This window comes from Saccostrea echinata, unplaced genomic scaffold, assembly GCF_033153115.1.
Source record: "Saccostrea echinata isolate AGI-Se365-2 ecotype Australia unplaced genomic scaffold, CSIRO_AGI_Sech_v1 ptg000025l, whole genome shotgun sequence".
Taxonomy (NCBI): Eukaryota; Metazoa; Mollusca; class Bivalvia; order Ostreida; family Ostreidae; genus Saccostrea; species Saccostrea echinata.
In genome coordinates, this window is record NW_026889774.1 from 23,508,669 (window position 1) to 23,534,761 (window position 26,093).

At 33.7% G+C, this 26,093-nt stretch overlaps 1 protein-coding gene across 1 annotated transcript in view; it reads right to left on the reverse strand.

The window, feature by feature from the left end:
- The window catches only part of LOC133192217 (rho guanine nucleotide exchange factor 17-like), a 39,842-nt gene that overhangs the window by 8,592 nt on the left and 5,157 nt on the right, over positions 1-26,093 (reverse strand). Inside the window, exons 2-13 of the mRNA XM_061328192.1 lie at positions 23,484-25,797; positions 11,801-11,878; positions 9,608-9,787; positions 8,379-8,495; positions 6,784-6,876; positions 3,731-3,898; positions 2,698-2,748; positions 2,071-2,171; positions 1,623-1,711; positions 1,288-1,400; positions 938-1,053; positions 54-145 (exon numbers count right to left, since the gene is read on the reverse strand). Of these exons, the coding sequence (XP_061184176.1) occupies positions 54-145; positions 938-1,053; positions 1,288-1,400; positions 1,623-1,711; positions 2,071-2,171; positions 2,698-2,748; positions 3,731-3,898; positions 6,784-6,876; positions 8,379-8,495; positions 9,608-9,787; positions 11,801-11,878; positions 23,484-25,511 (3,226 nt within the window). The 5' untranslated portion in view covers positions 25,512-25,797. The remainder of the gene's footprint in view (positions 1-53; positions 146-937; positions 1,054-1,287; positions 1,401-1,622; positions 1,712-2,070; positions 2,172-2,697; positions 2,749-3,730; positions 3,899-6,783; positions 6,877-8,378; positions 8,496-9,607; positions 9,788-11,800; positions 11,879-23,483; positions 25,798-26,093) is intronic.

A 26,093-nucleotide genomic window follows, 5' to 3' on the forward strand; every position in this document is an offset into this window, starting at 1 on the left:
ACTGTAGCAATAAAAGGCTATATGGGGATTCCGCCGACTGCTGACCCACTAACCTAGTTTCTGTTTAGCTTCACTGACTGCAGCCTCCCAGGCTATCCTCTTTTCTCCAGAGCTGAACATAATTTCTAATGGGTAAATAGCTTCTCTGTAATATATATAAATAATTCTCAATTTGCATTTAAATCAAGCCAGAGAAAGTAGATTTAATCTGACTCGATTTTGGCCCCAGAATTTCAAGAAATTTTATCCAGGAGAATAGAATACAAGACTCCTTTCAACAAACTATCTGCTTAACATTCGCCTGTGACAACTTAATCATATGATAAAAAATTGTTCACAAACTGAGAACAAGACTTTTTATGGTTAGATTGCCCATTCAGAAGTATTTGTGTCTGCCTTCTGCATGGTCATAAAAAATATTAATGACCTATGAACATCATGACAAAAAAAATATATACATGTATTTATATAATTATGTATTTCAAAGTATTCATATATTTTTAAGAAAAATTGTGTACAAAATGCCCATTTTACACGTACATTTCTCAATTAAAGTACTCTATTTTGTGATGTCACACCTAAATATTTTTAATGCTTGCATAATTGCAGGAAAATGATAAATATAGCACTTCCTAAAATATTGTTACATTATGTGATTGAACAAGATATACCAGTGTTTTGACAAGTTCAATATAACTCTATTTTATTTCAAAGGCCAAATTATATGCCCTACCATGCCTTATTCTTTGAATAAGTTTTTCAGTATTTTGGCTGAATGTATGCAATCAAAACTGATGTTGATTTATACACATTGCATTATTCTCTATCAATAAACACGTACTGATAAAAGTATTGCAACCTATGCATACATGCAGATGTACAAAATTGCTTTGTTATGTATATTATTCCAATACTGCCTCTGTATCTTAATACTTACTGTGTTGTGACTAGAATATCCACTTTATTAGACTCGGCAGTTGGATTGCGCAACATGGCTTCTGATAGTTGCTTATTTAGTGTTGATAACATATCTTTGACAATTTCTTCAAGACTCTGCAATTCAAACATTTTATTTTAGATTCACCTCTATGTTAAAATATTTCTTAAGGATTGTTTTGTGAAAAAGCAATTATGACAAACTGACAATATTTTGCCAAAATCCTACAGCTACTGAAAGAAGACAGTCATTTGGTTTTTGAATTTTCAAGACTGAGGTCGAAATAAGCTAAAAAGGTCAAGGACAAAGTGCTGAGATAAGGTCAAGGACAAAGTGCTGAGATATCTTACAGAATGAGGGCAATTAAGGCGATTAGTGAGATCACTGATTTCATTCAAAAAACCAATGTCCTCCTCCAGCTGTTCAGGGTCCACTAAGTTCCTCCGGGACAGGTTTGTGGGACCTAAAACGATCACAGGTCAAAAATTTTCCTTTTACTTTAAATTTTCATTAGCTCTTGAATTTGTAAATCACTTTACAATGTTTGTTACAAAACTAAACAAAATTATATCAAAACAGTAGTGAATGATCATTAACATTTATTTGTAATTTATCCCTAGAACTTTTTTTTTCACATATGTATTTCAATGTCAGTAAAATATTTCATGCCCCTTCATGAACTTACTTTTAACAATTTCTACAGCATCTAGGCCAACTTTCAGCCATACTTTATGTTTAATATTTTCTGTAAAATCTTGGCCAGTAGTGGATTTTCTATAATAAAAAAACATAATTTCACATTTTATTAAAACAAACATCTTTCTGTTAAAATACCACTTTCCAATTACATTTATGTTTCATGTAATACCATTTACACAAGTCATAACACAAGCCCACTAATGTATATTCAATATTCTGATGGATATTATAGGAGTGCAATAATACTTTAATAGCATTTTGACTGTTACATCATCAGAGATTAAGCTAATAATATACAGATTGCCATACTTCAAAAGACAGCTTTAAAAATTACAACGTAGATAACTCTTGAACAGGCCGGTAGTGATGCCACGATAAGGTGACCATTGTTCCGTGGCAGGGTGCCACTTTCTAGGGACCACTTAAGTACTTACAAGATAATGGATTTGCGTGTGACAGGCCCACTCCGCCTCTTGAGACTACTTATAATAATGAGATCAGAGAAAGTCCATATACACCACTGGTCTTTTTTACTCTGTAAAAAAAAATCAGTAGTATAATTGTCAAAACAGAGATAAAAACACCTTTAACAGGTACCCTTAATGGTTTTAAAGAACCATTCAGACCTTTAAATCTATTTATAGTCCTTCTGTGTACATTTTACGCTATACTCTGTTTCAAACTTCCAGTGGAATGGAAATTGGAAAATTATCATGAATACCTCAAATTCTATGAAAACCGATACATTTATTGTAAAGTTTAAATGCACTTTTTCTCATTTATAAGATATTTATGGTCTTCATTCTATTTACTGATTTGTTTACCTATAGATCATCCTTTCAAAATCTAACTCAAAGCAGGGGAAATAAATTAAATTTTTGGACTAATCATTTTCAACTTAATTTACTTCATTTCTAAATTCTTTACTTAAAATTTCAATAATTCAGCTGGATAAAAAACTTTCAGCAACTAAATATCTTAAAACCAATGAACTTCAGTTCTGTGTGAGTTGACTTTATCAGGAGTTACAGGACAAAACAAATTGAGCTCAATATACTTACCATTATTTGAACCATGTCATGCCTTATGTACTGTCTATCTGGCACAGCCAGCTATAAAAGCAACAAAAAAAATCAATCTTTAAGTGACAAAAATCATTAAACTCATTATGTCAGCTATATGAGAAAGATTCTCTGTTACCCTTATTAATTGTCAAAAGCATTCCTCTATAATTCATTATTGTTTAGGTTTGTTACTGACTGTCTATGGAAATATATCTGGTTGATCAAATTCATATATGGCATAGCGAAAGCTGAGCAGTCTATGAAAATCAACCCAATATTTTTTATACAAGAAGAATTGTATTAAAATGGCTATAGAACAAATACCAGACCTTGAACATTTAACTAAAAAAAAATGTTCAAGGTAACTGCACACCCTTTACCCATGGACTCTCAATGAGTGAGTATGAGCATGAAGGGGCCAAGGGTAGAGAAAATATTCTCTGGACAAGTGATATCAGATGGACAGAAGGATGGTAAAATATACAGATAGGCAGACAGATCAGTAATGCAAACTTGCAATATGGGGCCCTAATAAGTGATTTATTTTCTCGAGGACTATAATGGGAGTGGCATATACACTTTACTAAATAATTCCTAATATTGAGATGGCTAGGCATTGGCCATATTGCTGGATATAAATTCTCAGCTGCCTGACAAAGAAATACATGTACATTGTATAGTCATAAGTCAAATGTCACATTTAAACCAATGAAAATGCAACACTTCAGTCTGAAGGAAACTAATAATTTGGAAATGCATCCCTTATATTAATTATCAATGAAAGGTCCACCTATATTTTTTCAATGAGTAGATTCTCTAATACATGTAATCATATTCATTATCAGTAACAGTTACCATTACTTAATCATTTATCAGTAAGTTTTTCTATCAATAAAATCCATTATCAGTAAACATTTACTCATGTACTGGTCTACCATTTATCAGTAAAAATCCATAGCATATAAAAGTTATGAATAACTGATCCTTTATTACTTATATATTTATCAGTAACAGTTACTCTATTACTTACATCAGTAATTAGTAAGAGTTCCAGCCTCTTTAGCGTGGCTTGTTGATCCTCCTCGTGTTGGCTTTCGTTGACTGTACCAAGTTTGATGGCAAAGTCATGCATCACTTTCTCTGCCTCCTTCAGCAATGGAAAGTCCGGGTGTCCAGGAGGGGTGTGTTCGATTAATCTCTGCAATGAAGGAAAACATTTCTAGTCTCCATTTTATGAAACTTTTCTAAGGTAGTGATGCTAATGTGCAAAATGTGAATACTTTTTAATAAGCATACGAAAGACCTAACCTTTAGTTGTATTAAAATCAGTTAAAGAATTTATTACAGTGTATAAGATTTTACTAAAATTTAATATACATGAGCGCAGTAAAAATCAAGCTGAAAATTCATTTTTGTTTCATACATGCTTAAACTGCAATTAATCAAATTAAAAGAAATTGTATGAAAATGGCCATATACCAAAATGCAAAATACCACTTCTTTTTAAACATAAATTCTTAAATTATGCTCTATAGAAATAATTGAGCTTCTCAATTTTTCATCATGATTTTAGAAAATCTAATCGCCACTCATACTGGATTATGCATGACAGTGCAGAAACATTATGGCAGAGATCTGTTTTCCCAATGTTAAACATTCTTTGACCACCAAAAATTCCAGTTGAATGACCTCCTCAGTAAAAACAACAAATCAGTCAGAATTGCTCTTTGGCAAGAGGAAAAAAGCGTGATCCTATGAATATCATCCAAAAATGCTGTTGGCAGGCTTTATCAAAATATATTAATTTCTTCTTGAAACTCTTTGATAAACCAAAGCCATGTAATGGATATGCAATGCAGGTAGCAATAAAATCTAAGTCAACAAACATAAAATGAACATCTTATCATTAATTTTTTTTCCCCTGTACTCATTCCTGATCAGTAAAGAATAAATTTCAAAATTCCTTATCTTTCCTTTAAGAAATTCTCGCAAAATGCCTGATGTACATCGTAGACCTTCACTCTCTTTCAAAAAAAAAAGAAAGAAAGAAAGAAAATCGGTGGCACAGTTTTTAGATCCCCTTCTTCAAGACATTCATCAATCACATGCATGAGTACAAGCATAATTAATATTTCAACACAAATTATGAACAAGAACTAAATATACACACCCTATGTATCATCATCAGCTCCAACAGATTGTATGGAGAAGACTATTTTTTAGGTCTTATCATGGAAAATCTAAAAAGAATCTTGCTCCTACTTAGCCATGAAGAAAAAAAAACATGAAGTTGTAGCATCAGTGGGGGCCTAGCTAATATTTTCTGTTTTAAAAACATTTCTCCATCTTGTGCTAGGAGTCAGATGTTTAGAGAGATAAAGAAAAAAAAACAACTGACAGAATAATATCTCTCCACATTGTATCTCTTGGGTACACTAAAAGGGGGGAAGCTTCAAACAGAAAAAAATTATCCAAAAATGGATGCAGCCCATAGACTACTAAGCTCACCTGAACACTATTCAGGTATCAAGTTGATAAAAAAAATCTTCAGTATTTCTGCAAAAATTTCAGCCTTGCTGTTATAAAAATATGTTAAATGTAGATACTTTTCAGAATTCTTGAATTATAAGACAACCCAAAAAGTACCAGGCAAACTACAATTTATACAACTTGGTAAGATTTACAAAACATATAAAAATCATTTTAAGCTTCTAAGGAAACCCTATTCAACTTGAAGAAAATCACATGACTGAAAATAAAAGAATTTATCCAAAAGTTTCTGAAATCCTCACTTATCTATTTATAAGCTATTAGCACTATAAAAATGAACAGATTATGATATCATGAAAATTTTATCATTTTTTTTCCTCGTAATGTGTATATCACATCTGTACTACTAGACTGCAGTTCCTGTCTAACTGATAAATAACAAAAAACATTTTGACGGCTCATCATCATTAAATTAAAAAAAATAAAAATTTTAAAAGTTTATAAAAAAAAGTATTACAAATAAAAATGGGTCATACACCAAGGTAAAACCAAGGAAAGACACAAGAATCACAACTTTATAAATGTTTTAAGATGGTTCTTGTTTTCTCGCTGATAAAAAAAATACACATGCCAGCTTCCTCATCAGATGAAAAAAAAGGAAATTGGTTTTCAGTGATAAGATGGCCTTGACCTTTTTAGTAGCATAACTTTCAGTACAGAAGAAAACAGGAATTTTGCGAGTGCGATATCCGAAAAAGATTTTTACAATTTGATGCTGTGTACAGGTAATCATTGACAGAATTCCAGCATAAAACTGGAATAAGAAATTATTCTGAAGATAGTACGAGTATACAAAAGCTAACTATGCTATAAATATGTTTTTTCATATCTAAAAGATATGTTTTCAGATACATATATCTCGCTTCAGTTAATCAACATACAGGGCTTGGAAAAGTAGTTCATATCTAGGAATTCTTTGTCTAGTTCTAACAATTAGGTGTACTTACTTGTAAAAGTATTCACATCAAGGAATACTTTTTATATGTCTAACAATTCGGTGTTAGCATACACATGTAGTAAAAGTACATGTAGTTCAAATATAAGAATTCTATGTATAGGTCTTATGGTTACGTTTATTTACTTGTAAAGGTGGTTCATATCTAGGAATTCTTAATATATATAGGTCTAACAATAAGGAGTGCTTATTTGTAAAAGTAGAAATTAGTTCATATCTAGGAATTCTTTGCATAGATCTACTAATTACCCAGTAGGCAGGTACTTTTAAAAGTACAGTCAAACCTCATTATCTCGAACTCGATGGGACCAAAAAAAAAAACTTCGAGACATCTGAGAATTCGAGATATCAGGGGTAAAATATTTAAAGAATAAGTGGTTGGGACTCCCAAATCACTTCGACATATCTATGGTATTCGAGATATTTGTGTTTGAAATATTGGAGTTCAACTGTAGTTCACATAATCACATCTAGGATTTTTTTGCATAGATCTAATGATTAGGTGTGCTTAGTTGAAAAGTAGTTCATATCTAGGAATTCTTTGTATAATTCTAACATTCAAGTGTACCGGTACTTACTTGCAAAAGTAGTTCATATCTAGGAATTCTTTGTATAGGTCTAACAATTAGGTCCTTCATTGACAATTTGTTCCCACTTTCTTTGTGACATTGCTGTAAAAAAAAAAAGATTATTGAAATGCCTTTTTTTTCCAAATTGGTGATGCAAGTAAAATACTGTAGCACATGTATATAACTCTAGTCTAATGTCAGATAAATCTACAATGTTGTGATCCTAATGTCTTTCATCCAAAAGAAATTTCTGTACATGTGTATTATGTGGAATCTGTACTTAACTTCTCATCAAAAAATAAAAATATATTGTAATAAAGAGACTACCATTATATCCATGACCACTTTCCACATACAATACCACGCTGCTTATTAGTGCATGTAGTTGAGGGTATAACATAAAAAAAATTGACCCCCAAAAAAGCACTGTCAACCGAGGTGAAGCGGAGGTTGACAATGGTTTTTGAGGGTTGAAAAATTTCAATGTTACCCTCAACTACATGCAGTATTTCTAATATAATACTGAATATCTTATACAAATACGAACAATAGTGAACTGTGCAAGCAAAGATTCCACGCCAATTTTTTTGGAATATCACATTTTGTCAAGTAATGTTGACCATTCCATTGCGCTGGAGGACATGCATGGTTTCATTATTCAGAGAGTAAAAGTGTTTTTTAACAAATGTTTCTCAACAAATCAAAGTCCTTATTTCCGTGAAAGTATATTATGTTTTATGTTATCATCATCACATCATTTAGACCTTCTTTATTAGAGTGATCTATGATTATCACAACAGACATAAGATATGGTTTGTCAATTTGGGACCAAGGAACCATTATTAGGGAAGTTTTAGAACTGGTGAAACAAAAAAACAGCTATTGGACTGAAGAGTTTCGTGAGTCATGATAAGGTTTGAGATTTGAGTCAGAATACAAAAAAGTAAAAGTGAAAATGAAGGGGCAAAGGAATTTCTTTATAAAATGATCCACATGTTCTGGGTCTTATCAGACTACAGTTTTAATCCAGTCATTATGTAAAATCTCTCTAATCAGTTGACAGGAATTGATGTAAAACCTATCTATCTCTATTGCCCATTGATTGTTGCTGTTTCTTCCTATAAACTTCCAGGATATGCCATATCTTAATAATGAATATTTCACACTTCTTATCTGCCTGACCTTGACCTTTCACACACATAAAGCTGATAGAGTTTTTATGGCTACAGAGGGGAGAAGCCAAAGAACTGATGGGAAAATTTTCTTACATAAAAATTCAACATTCCTTAAAGAAGATCAACAAACATTTGAATCTTGAACTTATTTGAAATTTTGGACATTTCAAACACTTCAAAATTTTGTGACATTAAATACATGCTCTCCATATGGTTGTTTAAAATTCTTAGAGTTTCTTCGTAAACATTAACAATGGACTAGTACACAATTACAAAATAAATCTTTGTTTATATCTATATCAATGACCTTGAACTTCTTGGACTCTTAAAACACACAGCTTGTACAACTATTATAAATACATGTATCTTTAATTGTATAAATATGAAATTCTTCTTTATATATTGGTTCAGGTTTCCCTTTTTTCATACCTCAATAAATTTTTGAACGGAGGATTTGGTTGTCAAGGCATTTTCAATGACTTTTCCTGATGTTTTATAATTCTCCACAAATGAAAGATAGCAGTCAATCACTGTTTGCTTGGAAAACTGAAAAATCAAATCAAATCTGTTAATATACTTACATATATATATAATTCAATGACACTAATTAATTTATATAAAGGACTGATAAAAATAATTTTTTCAGGTTGATTTTTACTTAAGAAATAACTACTTTTCTGCTTTATGAGGATATACAGTATATATACACATGAATTTACTTGATCATTTGCCATTTATGCATAAATTACCATGTGCTCATCAAACCCTACGTTTACTGTAGCAGAAAGCCTCCCCAGTGGTTCAGAAACTGGCTCACTGTGGCAGATTTAACATTGCCCATAGTTCAGAAACTGACCAAAGCCTTAAAAAGTGGCAGATATAACACTGCCTATAGCCTAGAAACTGACTCACTATGGCAGTTAATTCAGAAACTGATTCATTGTGGCGGACATAACACTGCCTGTAGTTCAGAAATTGACCTAAAGTTGCAGGTAAAACATTACCTTTACCTTAGAAATTGGCTCATTGTGGCAGATAAAACATCACCCATAAGTTCAGAAAATGACCTAAGGTGGCAGATATAACACTGCCCATACTTTAGAAACTGACTCACTGTGGCATATTTAACACTGGCCCAAGTTAAAAAACTGGCCTTAGGTGGCAGATGAATCACTGCCCATAATTTAGAAACTGACTGTGGCAGATAGGACATTACCCTTAGTTCAGAAACTAACTGTGCAGATGTAATATTGCCCAAACTAACCTAAGGTGGCAGATATAACACTGCCCATAGTTTAGAAACAAACTCTCTGTGGCATGGCCATAGGAACTGGGGGGGGGGGGGGGCATCTGTGCCCCCCCCCCCAATAATTTTGCCAATATATAGAGTACTATAGAAAACATGGAAACTATATGCTTGTGTCCCCTTGATAAAAACGTCTGATGACTGTGCCCCCCCCCAAACTGAAATTGCTTCCTACGGGCCTGTGTGGCATATAACACTACTCATAGTTCTAGAAGTGACCTAAGGTGACAGATATAACAATGCCAATAGTTCAGAAACTGACTCAATATGACTAATACAACATTACCCATAGTTCAGAAACTGACTCAATGTGACAGACATAACATTACCCATAGTTCAAAAACTGACTCACTGTGGCAGATATAACATTGCCCATGGTGCTGGTTTCTGAGTCCCAGTTGGTCCAGACCCGGTCCAGAGCATTTCTGTACACGGTGTGGTGCATAAGGATTTCTGGAATCATGTAGAAGATATTGTCCACAAGGTTTTCGTCCACACTGCTGCAGGAAGTTTTCAGTGGGAGCATGTACTTCTACAACCAAAAACCAGGGTTACAATTAGTTTGGTGGTAAACTTGGACTACAATTTTGATAAAATGTAAAACAAATCTTTCATTTAACACACCGACATGTCTGCCATTAACACTCACTCACATGACAGTAGTGCCTTATTTATTGAAATACCTTACTGACAGATGGCCTTCACAGAAGACTTTGACTAACTGGAAAATCATTGACCCAAATGTTTAAGCCTTGACATTTTTTTTTGATCTGTTATAAGAGGCATTCAATAAGAGAAGCAGGGAAAAAACACAGTTTTACAAGTAAACACTTGTATAAATTGATACCCAAGTACCCCCTATTGCATTGATTTGAAAAGGCTTTTATGGGTTGACATAACTTTTTTTCATTGTTTACCTACTCTGACAACACATAACCTCTTGTAACCCACCAGATATAATGATTTACAGGTCAACAGATCCGGGTGCAGTATGGCAGATTGCAAGTCAATATTCCCTTATCAGATAGCAACAGACTTCCACAACAACTCACAGGTGTGAACTTCTTTCATCATTCAGTTATTGCCCACAAAAAATTGTTTGGAATATTTGTGCAAAAAAATCTCTAGTCTACATTGTATATCATCACCTGTCTTAAAGTGCAAACTAATGTCAAACTTGTAATCAAAAGTTACGCAAACTTACTGCATAATTAAAGTTATGCCAAATATCACTTGACAATTAGGAAAATGCAATCCTGTTGTTCTTTACATGTCTGTTTTTTTTTTAGCATTATTATTTAATTTTCCTACATATTGTCTTTATCTTAACAATTTTTTTGTGTGCGAAGGGCTTTATGGTACATTTGATCTCGTACCAACCCATATTTATATCCCGATAGATGTTGAAAAATGATACATTATTACTTATATTTACATTTATGACTTATTCATATTTATATTTTCCTGATTATAATCTTTAACACCTGAAATGTTTATTTTTCAAACTCAATGGCCTGTATTTGATCCATTAATTGCACGTCAATCCTTTATGACGTCACTGAGAAATTACGTCGAATGTTTATGATGCGAGGAATCCGTGTTTATACAGATATAGATACGCGCTGCTTTTAATAGTGTTATATGAAAGAAAACATTTGTAAATGTAAATATATATAAATAAAAATATGGTTTACACTTTATATATTGCTTGATATAGCTTTAGTTTGACTCAGATCATCATATATAACACATTGATTTGGTTATCTGGGGCCCGTTTTACATAGGAACTTATGACTAAGACCAAAATTTAATATTCTGCCAATAACTTTCTAATTTATATTAAATAGAAAATGGTTTAATCTTTTTAAAAGGTATGTAGAAAGATACTTTTACACTAGCAATTTTAAACAGAATCATTTATTTTGCAAAATTTTAAAATCAACTGAAGTTTTTGGTCTTAGTCTTAAGTTCTTTTGTAAAACGGGCCCCTGATCTTTCTGAGGGATTCCTCCTTTTTGAATAACTCCACTCTACAATAACTAGATCCTCATTATCACCCCTTTGGTTTGGAGACTTTGCTCTTTATATGAATTCTTTCTCGTTCCCTGGGATACTTTGAGTTTTGATTCTGTGGTTCTTAATACAAGAGGAAGGTTTATGTCCAATATCAGATTCCATGTATATACTACACAAAACAATCTCTCAGAAAACTGATGAGAGAAATCACAAAAATCTACATTCTATGTCTCTGACTTTATATCCATGATATTTTATGTTGAAAGGCTACTGGAACTTACATCTTTGAAGATAGTGAGAGGTTTATCTCAGTGATAATCTGTTTTAACATGGCTACTACAACAACCTTTGAACACAATGAGGGCTTCATCCTAGAGATAAACTATTTTAAAATAAATACCAGCACTAGTGAACTAGTACTCACATCTTTGTGGACAACAAAGATTAACTGTTTCGAAAATGGTTAGTAGGACTAGTATCTTTGAGGACAATGAAGATTAACTGTTTTGAAATGGTTACTAGTACTCACATCTTTGAGGACAGTGAGGGCATCTACATATTCCTGTTCATTTTTACACAGCTCTTCCACTATATGGTAGCGCTTGTCCTACAAAACAAGTTTACAATTATAGCAAAATGAAAGTTATGCAACTTATAGAGTTAAACCTGGTTATACAAAAATATTGTTGACCATAGTAAAAAAAAAAAAAAAAGAAATTATTACACATTTCTTGACAAATATCAACTGTTTACTATTTATAATACTGAAAGTGGGAATACTTTTTGCAAAAATGTTTAGAAAATGTTAGTAAACCCAAACATACAATTGGATCATATAAGATATTGTACTTTACTGCACACTTTAAAGTTTTAAAAAGAAAGTATTCCGTTTTCAAGGGCTTTAGGCTTGTTTCCTAAAATTATCTATAAATTGCATGCTGCACATTTTGAATCAGATCTATCATGAGCAATTATTTGTAAAAGTTGTAACTTTCACAGAGTTAATTCTTTACTTATCTTTTCTACAATAATTAGGCCAAACTTGCATCATCTCGAGCTCCCTTAACTACATCCAAAGGTCAAAATTATTGGTGAAAAATGCTATAAATTCTTACAAGGCATTATTTTGCCTAAGTTATGTTGTAAAGCATTTGATGGTGTGACTAATGAATACTGCCTTTTAAAATAATTTAAAAAAAAAAAAAAAAAAAAAAAAAAAAAAAAAAAAAAAAGACACATTCCACCTTATGACAAATGCTTGGAGACTTTAGAACCAAGTTGCCAGGAAAAACATTTTGAAAAGATATTAAACAACATCTGCAATTTTTTTTTTCGATGACAGTTTCAATGCTTCTGATAAATATGTACAAATCTTGTGCCTTACTAATCATCTTGCTTTTAAATCTCGTGTAACCAATCTTGAGCATATTTTGAACTCATTTTGATTTTTAATTGGTGTTGATCTGAAAATCAATTCATACAAACATAGAAGATTTATCATTTGATAAGTGTATGTACACATACTCATTTCCAAAACAAACATTCCAGCGTAGAGAGAATATAATTTTCTATAATGTATTCCGGATACTGTTTGACTATGTAATAGAAAAATCCGTTTGATGTTGTATTTTCACAAAAATAAACAATTAATCGTCCTGTCATATCACCAGATTACTTAGACTATAAAGATAAGTGTTTTCTATCCCCCCTTCTTTTTATTGTTAATCCTGAACAGAAGCTTTTTAACTCTTACATACTGAAGTTTCGAGTTTCACATCAACAATACAAAAGAATCTGCTGATATGGCTTTAATGGTTACGTAGATATTTTATAAACTGTAAATCATCTAGCTCATACATGAGTATAATACATAATAAACTACGCTATTCAACAACTTTGCATAATATGCATAAACAAATATTGCAAAAGTAACTGCGTCTTAGAAATCTGCAGCATATACATACTTGAGGTAGTTCACTGAATGGTATTTACTGATTTTCACAAAAAAAAACAAAACTTTTTTATAAAACAATCAATCAAACAAAATTCCCTCTACAAATTCTACCCAAGGTCGAAATGAGATACTTATGCACTTAAGATTTAGTACTTTTCCAACCCTAATAAACATAAAATTTTGTGAAATAAAACAAGTTGTATCTGATGAACGTTTCATGATAAACAAAATATCAGAGGGCAATAGTCTTTGCAAACAATACATCACCTAGAAATTATCATTCTAGGAACATCACTGCATAATTCACATATCTGGGGAACCTCAGATAGAAAAGGTCAGTTCTATAAATGCAGTCAAAATGATGTACCTGCCAAATTTAATAACCCCAGAGACATGTCTGCAATGCTAAATCCTTGATCACGACATGTTGCCATCTTGTTGGATGCAGCTGCTTGTGCATCAATTAGCGATCATAAAGGAGTGTCAGATGTGTTTGCTGGTTGTTAGCAGTTTCGGGATGTCATAATGGATATGGCCGTAGAGGGTGAAGGTCAATGACTTTCCATACTTAAACAGAATACATATTGCCTAATCGTCTTGTTAAGTCTACCTAAATAGTGCTTTTTAATTCAGTAAAATGACACTTTCTTTTTTGATATGTACAATTTTTTTTTTGTTTGTTTAAGTCCCATAGTGAATGAATTCTTCAAAAACCTATTAATTAAACACAAAATATACTCATGAAAAGACATGAAAATACTGGGTAAAATTGGCTTAAACCAAGGATCCAGTAAATCGGTCAAACAACAGCAGCCTGTCAAGTAGATAGTTGTGAATGGACATAAAAAATACTATTAGATATTTGCTCTTAGTAAATGCCTTGTATTAAGTCCACCTACATTTTTGCTCAGAATGACCTTTCAAGATAAAGCGATCATTCACAAGGTAGTAAACTTTCATTTAACCCGTCAAAAGGTAATGTTTGTACATCCATATCTACAAATACGGTAAATACTGAACTAATTCTTTATACAGATAACATGAAGATAAAGCACATGGCCAAACAAACTCTGACCAAAATATTTTGATCTTAGAATGATACCGGTGACAAAAAGCCTACTCGAAAAGCTCTTTATATCAATCAATTCAGACCTATATACTGCACAACTGGTACAACACAACAATAAAATGCCCTACACACTTTTAAAATTTGTGACCTCATTTCTTGAAAAGAGAGGAAATTTTGATAAAAGCCAGGGTATTATCAACAAAACTGAATTAACTAAAATGTACAGGAACAAATATACTTATTTCCTTTTCTATTAAATAGCTCGATACCCAAGATTTCTTGTCTCTCAGAGTCATGTACATGATCTATTCACCCACAATAAAATGGCAACCTATTATCTATGCCATTGCAACTTGCTGAGCTATATGACTTCAAATTTCCAATTCTCTACAATAGTGTAAATATTAAGATTGGAACAGACAAGATTTACATTTGGTAATCTATATGTTCCCCCCTCTCTGCGGTGGGGGTCCATCGTCTTCATGCCTCCGTAATTGATGCACTTGAGAGGAGATTGGCATGTGTGCTGCAAGCTTCCTGCAGTGGTTGGCAGCAGTAGCTTTTGAGATGATCCCTAGTGGAGAAATGGGATGCTACTGAATGACTGCAGCTTTATCTCTCAGCTGTATTGGATAAGCGGTGGAGCATCCTCATCTTCTCTTATAGTCTGTTTCAGTGGCTTCAGCCTGAAAAGCTCCTGCTTCATTTTGTTTATCATTTAAAATTTCACCAAAAACAATGTAATTGGCTTTGAGCACAATTTAGTTCAAGGGTAATTGCCAATAACTTCAGTTGAAAAGTTTCAAACATGATTTATTGCACCTTTCAATATTTTTCTCTCAAGGTATTTAAATTAAGAGTTTGATGGACAAAATACTTTTTTTGGGGGGGGGGGGGAGGGGTCAAATACTCATAAAAATTTGATACCAATTTGGACTGATATTTGATTATGGACCCTAAAGAGTGTTTAATGAAAAGCCTTGACCTTTTCACATTTGTCTGGGATTGATTGGTGCATTTAAATTACTTTTTACCCAATATCCATGTTTTCCCTTTATTTCAAAGTAAAGGGTTAGAGATCAATTATTGTAACAGGCCAGAGGTTAAGGTTGATGAGCAAAATCTTTGTGGACCTTACAATTATAGTCAAACCTCGTTATCTCGAACTCGATGGGACTGAGAAAAAACTTCGAGATATCCAGGGATTTGAGATATCAGGGTTAAAATACTTAAAGAATAAGTGGTTGGGACTTCTAAATCACTTCGACATATCCATGGTATTCGAGATATCAGTGTTCAAGATAACGAAGTTCAACTGTATGTGTATTTTTTTTTTATCTATAAGTGGCATCTTGGGTATTTTGATAACAAAAATTACAACTAGATTCCATCTCATAAAAACATTTAGTATAATTGTAATTTACAACTAGCAGTTACTTTTGCAACATCTTATTTTTTATAGGCCATAGTTATTTGGTGTTTATAAGCAAGAAAAAAATTTCCACTAATTTTGGTAATAAATGTATTTAACTTTGACTCATGGCTTTTCTGTTCTTGCAAAGGGGTCATAATTTGAATAAACTTGAATCTACACTACCTAGGGATGCTTCCATATAAATATGAATAATCATGGCTTTGTTGTTCTTGAGAAGAAAATGTTGAAATATTTTTATAAATTCTTATGTAAAACTTTGATCCTCTATTGTTGCCCCAGGCACCCTATCCTCGGTTGTCATGATTTGAACAAATTTGAATATAAACTTCCTGAGAATGCTTCTATGTTAATAATGACTAATCATGGCTTTGCTGTTCTTGAGAAGAGAATTTTTAAACATTTTTTCCTATATATTCCTATGTAAAATTTTGACCACCATTGTATTCCCACCCTACCTATGGGGGTCATGATTTGAATAAACTTGAATCCCACTATGTAATGAAGCTTTCAAATAATTTTCAACTTTTCTGGCCCAGTGGTTCTTGAGAAGAAGATTTTTAAAAGATGTCACCTCATTTTCACTATTCTTAATTAATCTCCCCTTGAAAGAGGGCATGGCCCTTCATTTGAACAAATTTGAATCCCCTCATTCAAGAATAATTTGTGGCAAGTTTGTTTGAAATTAGCCCAGTGGTTCTGGAGAAGTTGAAAATGATGAAAAGTTTACATACTGAAAGACAGACAGACGGATGCCAGACAAAATGTGATCAGAAAAGCTCACTTGAGCTTTCAGCTCATGTTAGCTAAAAATCCAATCCTGGCAAAAGCTGTGTTCATATATTTTGCATATTCTTTACACAGAATGTCAAGTTTATCTTTGTCACTCTACATCACAGGTAAATTGTGGAAACATAGTGCTTTATAGGTACAGCAATGGCTATACATGTATATATATTATTTTGTGAAAAATAAATAAAAAATGTTGTGGAAAGGTAAAAATGAAATTTTCATTAAAATTTGTGGAAAGGTAATGTACCCAAAATTATATGTTGACCAAAAATGTTTTTGGAAGATATGACATTTTTCAAGTGCAGTCTTTTATAACAATACACAATGCATGTACTAGTAATTTTCAAACCCTAATGCTGAAGAAATGCTGGGGGAAAATGCACTTACTCATGTAAATGCTTAATATAAATAAATGACATTTTTACAAATGAGAATTGGCTTATCTCTAAAAAGGATGATATGCATCCACTCTCGTGCATAACTGCTGAAACCACAAATATTCACTATTTTACAATCATCCTCAAAATACCCACAGCAAAGCAATGAAAATTCCTAGTGTCTGGAGATTTCCTTTAACAAAAAATCTAGTGTCTCAAATTAAAAAATCCTCTGTTAGCATGGTTAGGGAGAATACTATTGTGATGTTTCATGCCAAACTCATAGGAAGCCAAAATCCTTCAGTTTATTAGTTATTTATAGTATTTTGCTAAAACTGATTGGAAATCTCTGATGAGACTGTAGCTTTAATGGATTAGCCTTGAAGTAGATTGGAGTATGTTTGTTTGTCTCATCTCTGAAATTTTAACTGGTAGTGAAAATTAAAACAAAGAAAAAAACAACAACAAAAAACAAACAAACAAAAAAACTTTGCTTAAAGCAGATAGAATAAGACAGAAAGAACATTGAAATAACTTCAGGTGTATCATATTGTGAAATATTTAGAGAAAATCTATTTTAAGAATAATTAATACAAAAGACTTTTCATTGAAATTAAAATCATAGACCAATATTAACCATGTACTTGTACGTCATACAAGGTACATTTGTTTCTGTTTTGTTCAAACTGGAAATAAAAAAAATAACTGGGAGAAGTAGCATTTTAACATAATTGAAACATCATTGAATTTCAATATGACTGAAAGAGATATATTCCATATTTGTCTAAGAATAACCCTACCAACTGTCTGTTAGTGGGTGTTAGAAATTCCTTCATCAGGGTACATTTACAAATTTGTGAAATTATTAATCAGTGTTCCAAAGATATGATCACAAAATGCAATTTACAGAAAAGCATATTTATACAATGATAATTGTAAATATATGTTTCTGTCTTTGAAGGCTGATTTACTTCCTGAAATGAAAGGGCTGACAATGGAGGGGAAGCAGATTATAGATCTGATCCATTAACTGTTGCTTTTAATAGAATTCTAAATTTACATCTGTCTAATTCTGCCCTTCAAGTCACACTTCCCAAGTTTCTCTGATCAAAAAGCTGGCAGGAAAATAACTGCATGTGGCTGCAAACAAGACACTAAGAATTTTGTTGCTGATTGGAAATGGAATACATCTATGATATCTAGAGTTGGACTTCATCCCAAATTGACCATAGTTCTCACTACAATTTTAGAATTTAAGATGTATTTGTGAAATTACAAGCTTGCATTGATGATCACACCCATGAATGCACTTAACATATCTTGATATATGCCAAACTAAGAAGTTTCAGTCTAATATCGTTTAAAAAATATATTACAACAAGAAGTTGTACACAGACAGACAAACAATCAGGAAAAAAGCAAGCCAACCCAATAGGTCTGCAAATCTTTAATCACTGGAGAATACAGTGCTTCTTGGCTGTATCAACAACTCATAATTTAAATGTGAAGACATCAGAAAGTAATTCTCATAATGACTGATATTTTATGCATCATTAGCAGAAATTAAGATTTCATGGTTCTAAAACTTAGCTGAGGAACAAAACAAATCCCCAAAGACTTTTTCCAAGCTTAAGCAACCTTTTATTATAGACTCTCGAAACTTCAGTCAAAATAATCCAAATTTTCTCCATACCATGCTGTGGCAGGCATCCAGGTACATCTTAGTACCTGTCTTGAATGTGTATATACAAAGTACAGGTGTAGACATATGGCCACAGGAAGCTGTATTCGAAGCCCTACATTACAACATAAACAATCACAGTGCTACACAGAATGATGTCTGCAAGGTTGCAGCCCTGATCACAAGTGATTGGGATTCGGGATCTGGCTGTACCTAATGGCAATGTAAATATTGCTGTTTGTCTTCTGGAAGGAGGTCAAACTTTTCTTCATCCTCTCCTTTTTTTCTGTTTCATTGTTTACCAGAGTAAACATAATCTTACAGGAATTTGCATGAGAAATTTAGGGGAATGTATATTTATATCTCTTATTTGTTACATCCAATTACAAAATTGTTATATCCTAGTTCTGTACTAGGAGGAAAAACAGAATTTCAATGTAAGCAGAATATATAGCTATAACTGTGTCTGTTGCAAACATATTGTAATGTCTGTCCTTCTATGAGTATATATTAATCTCAAGTTACAGCATATTCTTGGCTTCACCAAAAATAATGACACTAAGATTTGTTTATCAAAGGACATACATAAGTTTTGAACTCTACCACACAGAAATTTTGTCTACTTTACACTTGCAAGACCCAATGCACATCTTAAACAAGTCTTAGAACATTAAAGACCACCAATCAAAACTACGTATGTACTTAAAGAGCTCTTACAATACAAACAGAACAGCATTCAGGGAATTAGATTCTCGATTTATACCATTCTGATGAAAACTATAACATTAAAGATATGCTAAAAACAAACTCTGAGAGCTAAACAAACTCTGAGACAAAGACAAACTTGAAAGGCCAAACAAACTTAGAAAGACAAGCAAACTCAAACATGCAAAATAAATAACCTAAGAGACAAGCTTAGGGCTGGTACATATGATAAGGATTACTTATAAGTCCTGAAACTTAAGTCTTAGCTTTACTGTTATACATTTTTTCAAGCCTTACAAGTCTGACTTAGGAATAGAGTGCTGCTCTAAGTCTTTAATACAAGACTTGGCAGACTTTTTTTTAAACCAATGAAAATTAGACAGCCAAGTGTCTACCTATTTTTACATGTAGAAGCGGGTAGATTGGAGAAGTGGAAAGAAGACTCAAGGGCATCTATACAAATAACGCAGTAGAGAAACTTAGTTTGTGAGAGGATGAAAGTATCCATGAAAGTTACTTTGTCATCCATTTTGAGAACTGTATACACTGTTTTTGGATAAAAACATGAGGAATTTATGGTAATGTTGGTTATGTTATAATCTTGTAAGACCCATATTGTGTGTATACAAGAGCCACATGGCTTGCAAAAACTTAAGTTTTAAGACTTATTAGGCAAGCCTAACCATGTGTAAAGTCCCTCACTCAAAGAGACAAGTCAACTCAGTAAAAAGAGCTATGGTTACTCAAAGCAACAAGTCAATTCAGTGAGACAAGCTTACTCAAAGGGACATGTCCAATCAGTGAGACAAGCTAACTCAAAGAGACATGTTAATGATATAAAAGGCATAAAGGGATATGAGATATACCATGGTTGTACTGTGGGCCCAGTAAAAAACTTCAGACAAAAGTGTGCATGAAAGAGCAGCTGCAGAAACGTTTTACACAGGCTTCATTCTCTACCATCCTTCTAAACGCAAGGATGAATGAGAATATTTTCAAAGGAATGAGCACTCATGCTTTTCATTATATATCATTAAACTTCCAACATAGAAAAACTTAGCATTCAATAAAAGTGTACCATCAGCATTCCCAAAATTGATCAAATAGCTTTCTTGTGAGGTGATCAAACCGGTAATGAGATGCGGTAATTTTCACTCCCCCACCTGTCCTTAATTAAATGTTATAAAGCATCTTCCTCAAACAGGTATCTGCCTCATTGCAGAAGGAAATGACTGCTGTAAAAATCTTCATCCAATATTGCAAGGAAAATATGTGAAAACAGATGTGAATTGAATAGTTTTTGCTAACCTTTGTCGGATTTCTACTCTCATATGCCATGATGGAATAATACTGAGATATATGAACTTTTCCATGCTCAATTAATGACACTGTTTAGTTTCTGTCCTTGTTGAAAATAAAAGAAATGTCTTTCCTTCAAGCTGAACCTCTGGTTTCTATGATAAAAGTACAAAACCTCTCCAAGAAGAAAACTTTAGAACCATATAACAGAATACAGATGCAACAAACCTATCATAAATGCTTCAAGCTACCAATATTTTCAAACTGTCTATCAAATCCTGAAATATGCACTGCAGTGATGATGTAAGTAAAATGATGTGACAATGTGCCCCTTTCCCTATGTACTTATATAGAATTCCCTGAATAACTTTCTGCCTCCATGGAAAAGGGAGATAACTCTATAGCCTTGTAACACCTTTTCAGCTCTAAAGTTAGATAACCCAGCTGCCCAGCAATAACAGATATCATCTTCATACTTTCTGAGGTGTTAAGAGGGGACCCAATCATGTTTGAATTTCTGATAAAAGTGTTACTGAGTAAACAGCCAATATTTGAAGTTGTACATTTAAACAACTGAATACACCAACATGATGTAACTCCCAAGTTATTGCGTTAAATGACCTGGTACATATTGAATATATAGAGAATTGGCATTCAGACCATATTCAGTGAAACAGTTGATATGACAAAACGGAAAAAAAAAATCTTTGTTAACAACATAAAAACCAAACTCAAAATGATAAAATAAACCTATAGTAGAAAAACTTTGACTGGAGACTTGTTTCTCACCAAGTCTGTGGTCTCGTCTAAAAACTCCAACTCAGGCTCAGAAAATCCTAAATCAGACAGGATCTCCACCATATTCTCCATTTAAATGAATGTTCTCGCAATCACTTCTCCTACACTACTTCATTCTGATACACAAGATCCTTAGAATTTACAAACAATTTAGGAAAACCAGCATTGTATACTTAATACCAAGGCTGCATCTGAATGGAATTCTGTCCTATTCTTTAACAATACAAGATAGACTTTTGGACAACAGCTTGTATATGTAAAGAGCTTAATATCTATTTCACCAGACCTTTAAAAAATTTGTTTTCATCACTGCAGATGAAAGAAGCTAGCTTACCATTATACTGAGGGGGTAGGATTTTTATAATCTTCCAGGTACCCTAGAATCTATGAATGAAAATTTGTCAACTATGAAATCAGCTCATGTTTTGTATGTGAAAAATGTTTCTTCTGCATGAGGAGAAAAGAATTATGTGTCAATATGCCAAGAAAACAAGCAAAACACCCTCATTAGGAGGAACTTAACCCTGTCATTTTACATATTTAAGATTTACCTAAACAGATCAACTAAACACTAGATATATAGAGAACAAATGGCCAGAACACTGGGCAGACAAATGATAAACGATCTTAGTAAACTTGATTGTTTTACCATGCATAATAAAATTCATATTCAATAAACAGGTAGTAAAAATCCTCTGGTCAGGTGTGACCTAAATAAAAAAAACTACTGGAGGGTCTATGTGGTTTTATGTACATGAAGACCTTCTGGTAATTTGTTCATGAAACATTTGAATTTTTGATAATGATTTTTTTTTTCAATGATTTATTTATTTTATTTACTTTTTTTTTTTTTGGGGGGGGGGGGGGGGGGGTAATGGCAGATACAGCAGAGTATTGAGAAGTTGATGGCTTGTTTTAATACTCAACAAGTCATCAACTTCTCAATAGAGAATAACAGCAGAGGTCAGGGAAGTACTGCATCTCCCCCACCCCCATCCTACCTCCCCTGCCTATCAAGAGGTAAAATTAATGCAAAAAAAAGGACAGAATAGCTAATACATGTATCAGCATACTGTAAAATGGGCACCTGTCATTTATCAGTAATATTAAAATGCTGAATAATTAACACTCCTTTTCTGCATTACACCCCCTCTTTCCCCAATACACCATTTTCATTTTAAAAATGTAACCTAAAATCTCAAATTTTCTTGAAATAAAATAGTGGATAATCTGCCAAATGTTACTCCCCACTTCCACACTGCAGCAGTCATAATAGAGATTTGAGATACTGTATACTGTAGAGTGCATTTGTTCTTGTAATGACCTTATGATTGCTAGGTTTCATAACAATCACGGCACACATTACTCATAACGACAGACACCTAGCAAGGTCAAAAGTCTTCATAAGTGTCGAATGCTCAAACATAAGGGAAATGCACTTATGCCAGAAACTGCAATAAAACAAAAGCTAAATAAACTGCTGGCTTTTCTGCCAAAAAAAATCCCTCACAGATGCAAACTCCGTGTACAAACTTGCAAAGCACCATTACAGCATTAAATTTAGAGAGTATCTATAAAGCCCTTCCTTTTTATCTCTGGGGCTAAAAATAAACCACACATCTGAGTTACATCAGAGAAATGTGGTGCAGAGAGTAGAGAGAGAAGTCTTTTTCACAGCACTCTGCTAAATTCTCCTCTTTGTTTACCAAAGTGTGCACAATTCAATCTATTGAGGCAATTAATTTGCGATTTGTACATTCTTACACAATTTGTTCTGCATAGTTGAAATATCTTTCATTCCTGTATCTAAACTCAGTCTCAATTAATATCATGCTTCAATAAAGAAATCTTAACAATCTTAGAAAAAAAAGGGGGGGGGGGTCAATACAACAATACAAGTCTCTTTTCATCAGGATTTAAATGCAGCAAATCCTAAAATCATCTGGCAAAAAAAAAAAAAAAAAAAAAAAAAAAAAAAACATCAACCAACCAATTCCCAGTCTTGAACTTCCTAAATCTATCTGAAATTCTCAAGATTTAACAATACATTGTTTGACTGGAATAAAGTCAGCTTTGATAGAACTTTTAAATGCGATATGTTTTACCTTGCTTGGTTTTTTGGCCAGAGCTGGCATGCTAGTGGACTGGGACTGGGAGTCTGCCAAGGGAACTAACTCATGTTTGGCCTCCTTGACCGCCTCCTCCTGGGATAGACTATGCTTCCTGGGTTCGTCTTTGGTGACACTGGGAAACTTCCTTTCTCTCTGAAGGACACTAGCAGAACTAACACTTCGACCAATATTCTTTTTAGTTTGATAGGGAATCCCCAAAGAATTTTTGTCTGTGGTGGATTCATTGTTTTCTTTGGGTGGTGGGGCAATTTCTTTTACAAACACAGAGGTAAATCGACCCAAGTCCTGGGACTGCTCAAGCTCTGGAGTCAAAGCCCCATCTGATCGCTGATTTGACACACTATCCTCTGGGACTTCAAAATGAAGAGGTCCATCATCAAACGAGCTGGATGGGGTAAGAGCACTACAGGGAAGATTCAAAGACAGGTCCTTGTTATTTTTCTCACCTCTATCATCTTCCATATCTTCCAGATCTATTTCACTACTTTTGGACAGATGGGGTGAGCTATGCGAGGAGGTCATTTGACACACTGGAGACATATTATCTTTACACTTGTCACCACTTGGGTCACTTTTAGATTTGGGTTTCAGCAATTTTCTTTTCTCTGTTGGTTTATCGTCACCCGCATTGCTCTGAGTCTCTGAAATTTCATCATCTTCAAATGTACGAAATGCTTCATCTCCACTTTCACTCTGAAATGCTTGGCTATCGGTAAGAGACAGATCACTTGTTTTAGACTCTAAGTCCCCTGGAAAAGGAGGCAGTTCTTCATGCTCTGGAGTTTTTGCCAACATTCCGAATCCATTGGAATCCATGGCTCCAAGTGGTTCTCGGAATGTGGTTTTTGATTGAGGTGGGTGTGTCACATGACGAAGACTAGATGATTTCCGAACACCTTGGATGGGTTTAAGCTCTACTCTGGGTAATTTCCATATTCCGGGTAGAATATTTTCTCCATGAGAATCATCGGCACTCCTACAATGTGTAGATTGCACTCTTTTCACAATATCTGCTAAACCAGTTCTCCGTTTTGGGGCTCCAATTTTCCATAATGTGAAAAATTTTGAATTTGTATCTATTGAGTGAGGTTTGTATGTGGTACTACTATGAGACAAATCTTGGTCAGATATTCCAACACCTTCATCATCCGAAATATTCACTTTCCGAGCTTCACTCTTAGCCCTCCTGAACTTGGCCATATCATTACGGCGTTTAATGAGGGCTTTGGAGTCCTCCACAGGTGATGGAAGTTCTGGCGTGTCCGAGCTTGCCTTTTCGTGCCCGCTATCTGTCGCACCACTGTCTGGAGTCCCCGAACTGTTTGAATTCTCACTTTTATTCTCATCTCTGTTTGCTTGCAATTGTCCGTCTGATATTGACCGTCTATCTTCCTCTTTCACTGATGAAGGTTTACGAGGTAATAGCTGACTATCACTTATTGACTTTGAAGTACTGTCATCAACACTTTTTCGAGGAATGTTTCCTATTCTGTACTCAGAACTTCCACCCCTACCCCCTTTTAAAATGTCTGTCAGGACCCTCAGACTACGACTTCGGTTTCTGTTGAGGGGGGAAGGGCCTGTTTCCTCACTAGGTGTGGGAGATGCTCTAGGTGAAGTATGCGTGGATTGAGACTTTGGGGCAAATGGTTTTGGAAATTTTTTCGGACGGCCAAATGTTTTTGTAAAATCTACCTGGTTTAATTCCTTTATGTCCTCTACTGTGCGGTCAATAATGGCTTTAATATGACTTCCTTGGCCTGGGTCTGTCTTAGCCCTCCCGTGCAGACCTGATCGAATTTGTCCATTTTCTTTGAAATCTGGTAGTTTTGGTCTAGCAATCTTTGGAGAGAGTGTTGTATTTAGCCCATTTTTCTGTGTGTCCTCCTCACTTAATTCCACATTCAGCTGTACAGGACTAGTGACCACAGCGTCTTGTGTTCCGCCACTAGGGGGCACTGTTTGGGTGTGTTCAGTTTCCTCTGAATCATCTCTTTCCATACTTACCCTGTTTTAATCAATCCATGAATGATCAATTCTCACTTTTATCATTTTTATTACATTGCTTCCTATCACAAATCCTTTCCAGATCACATTCCTTAATTGTGATAACAATGCCAAAACACTTCAATGCAATGGGCAAGAGCCGGCCTCTACACTCTCCCAGCAAGAAAGACAGATAGGGAGAAAATTTGGATTAGGTGAAGTTACAGATTCATCATCAGTATATACCATGTGTTAAAACCACAAATAATTCCATATTTTCCACAGCCTTAAGCACAGCAATCTGTAAAGAGGAAAAAAATAAGACATTTATGCATGATTTATCATTAAATCTTCATATGATTCATTTAATCCCAACAAAAAGGATAAAGAGGGTAACAACACTTCCGACATTTAAATTGAATAAATATGCTAAAATATTTTGAAAATAAATATTTTGAAATATGTTTAAACTTTTAACATATTGTTTGAAATGCTTTTCTTATTGTGGTGTTTAAAGCCTGTCATATCTATTCCAGGTATGTGTATATATGTGTACATAACACACCTGAATATTTACAGGTAACCTTCAGACAATCA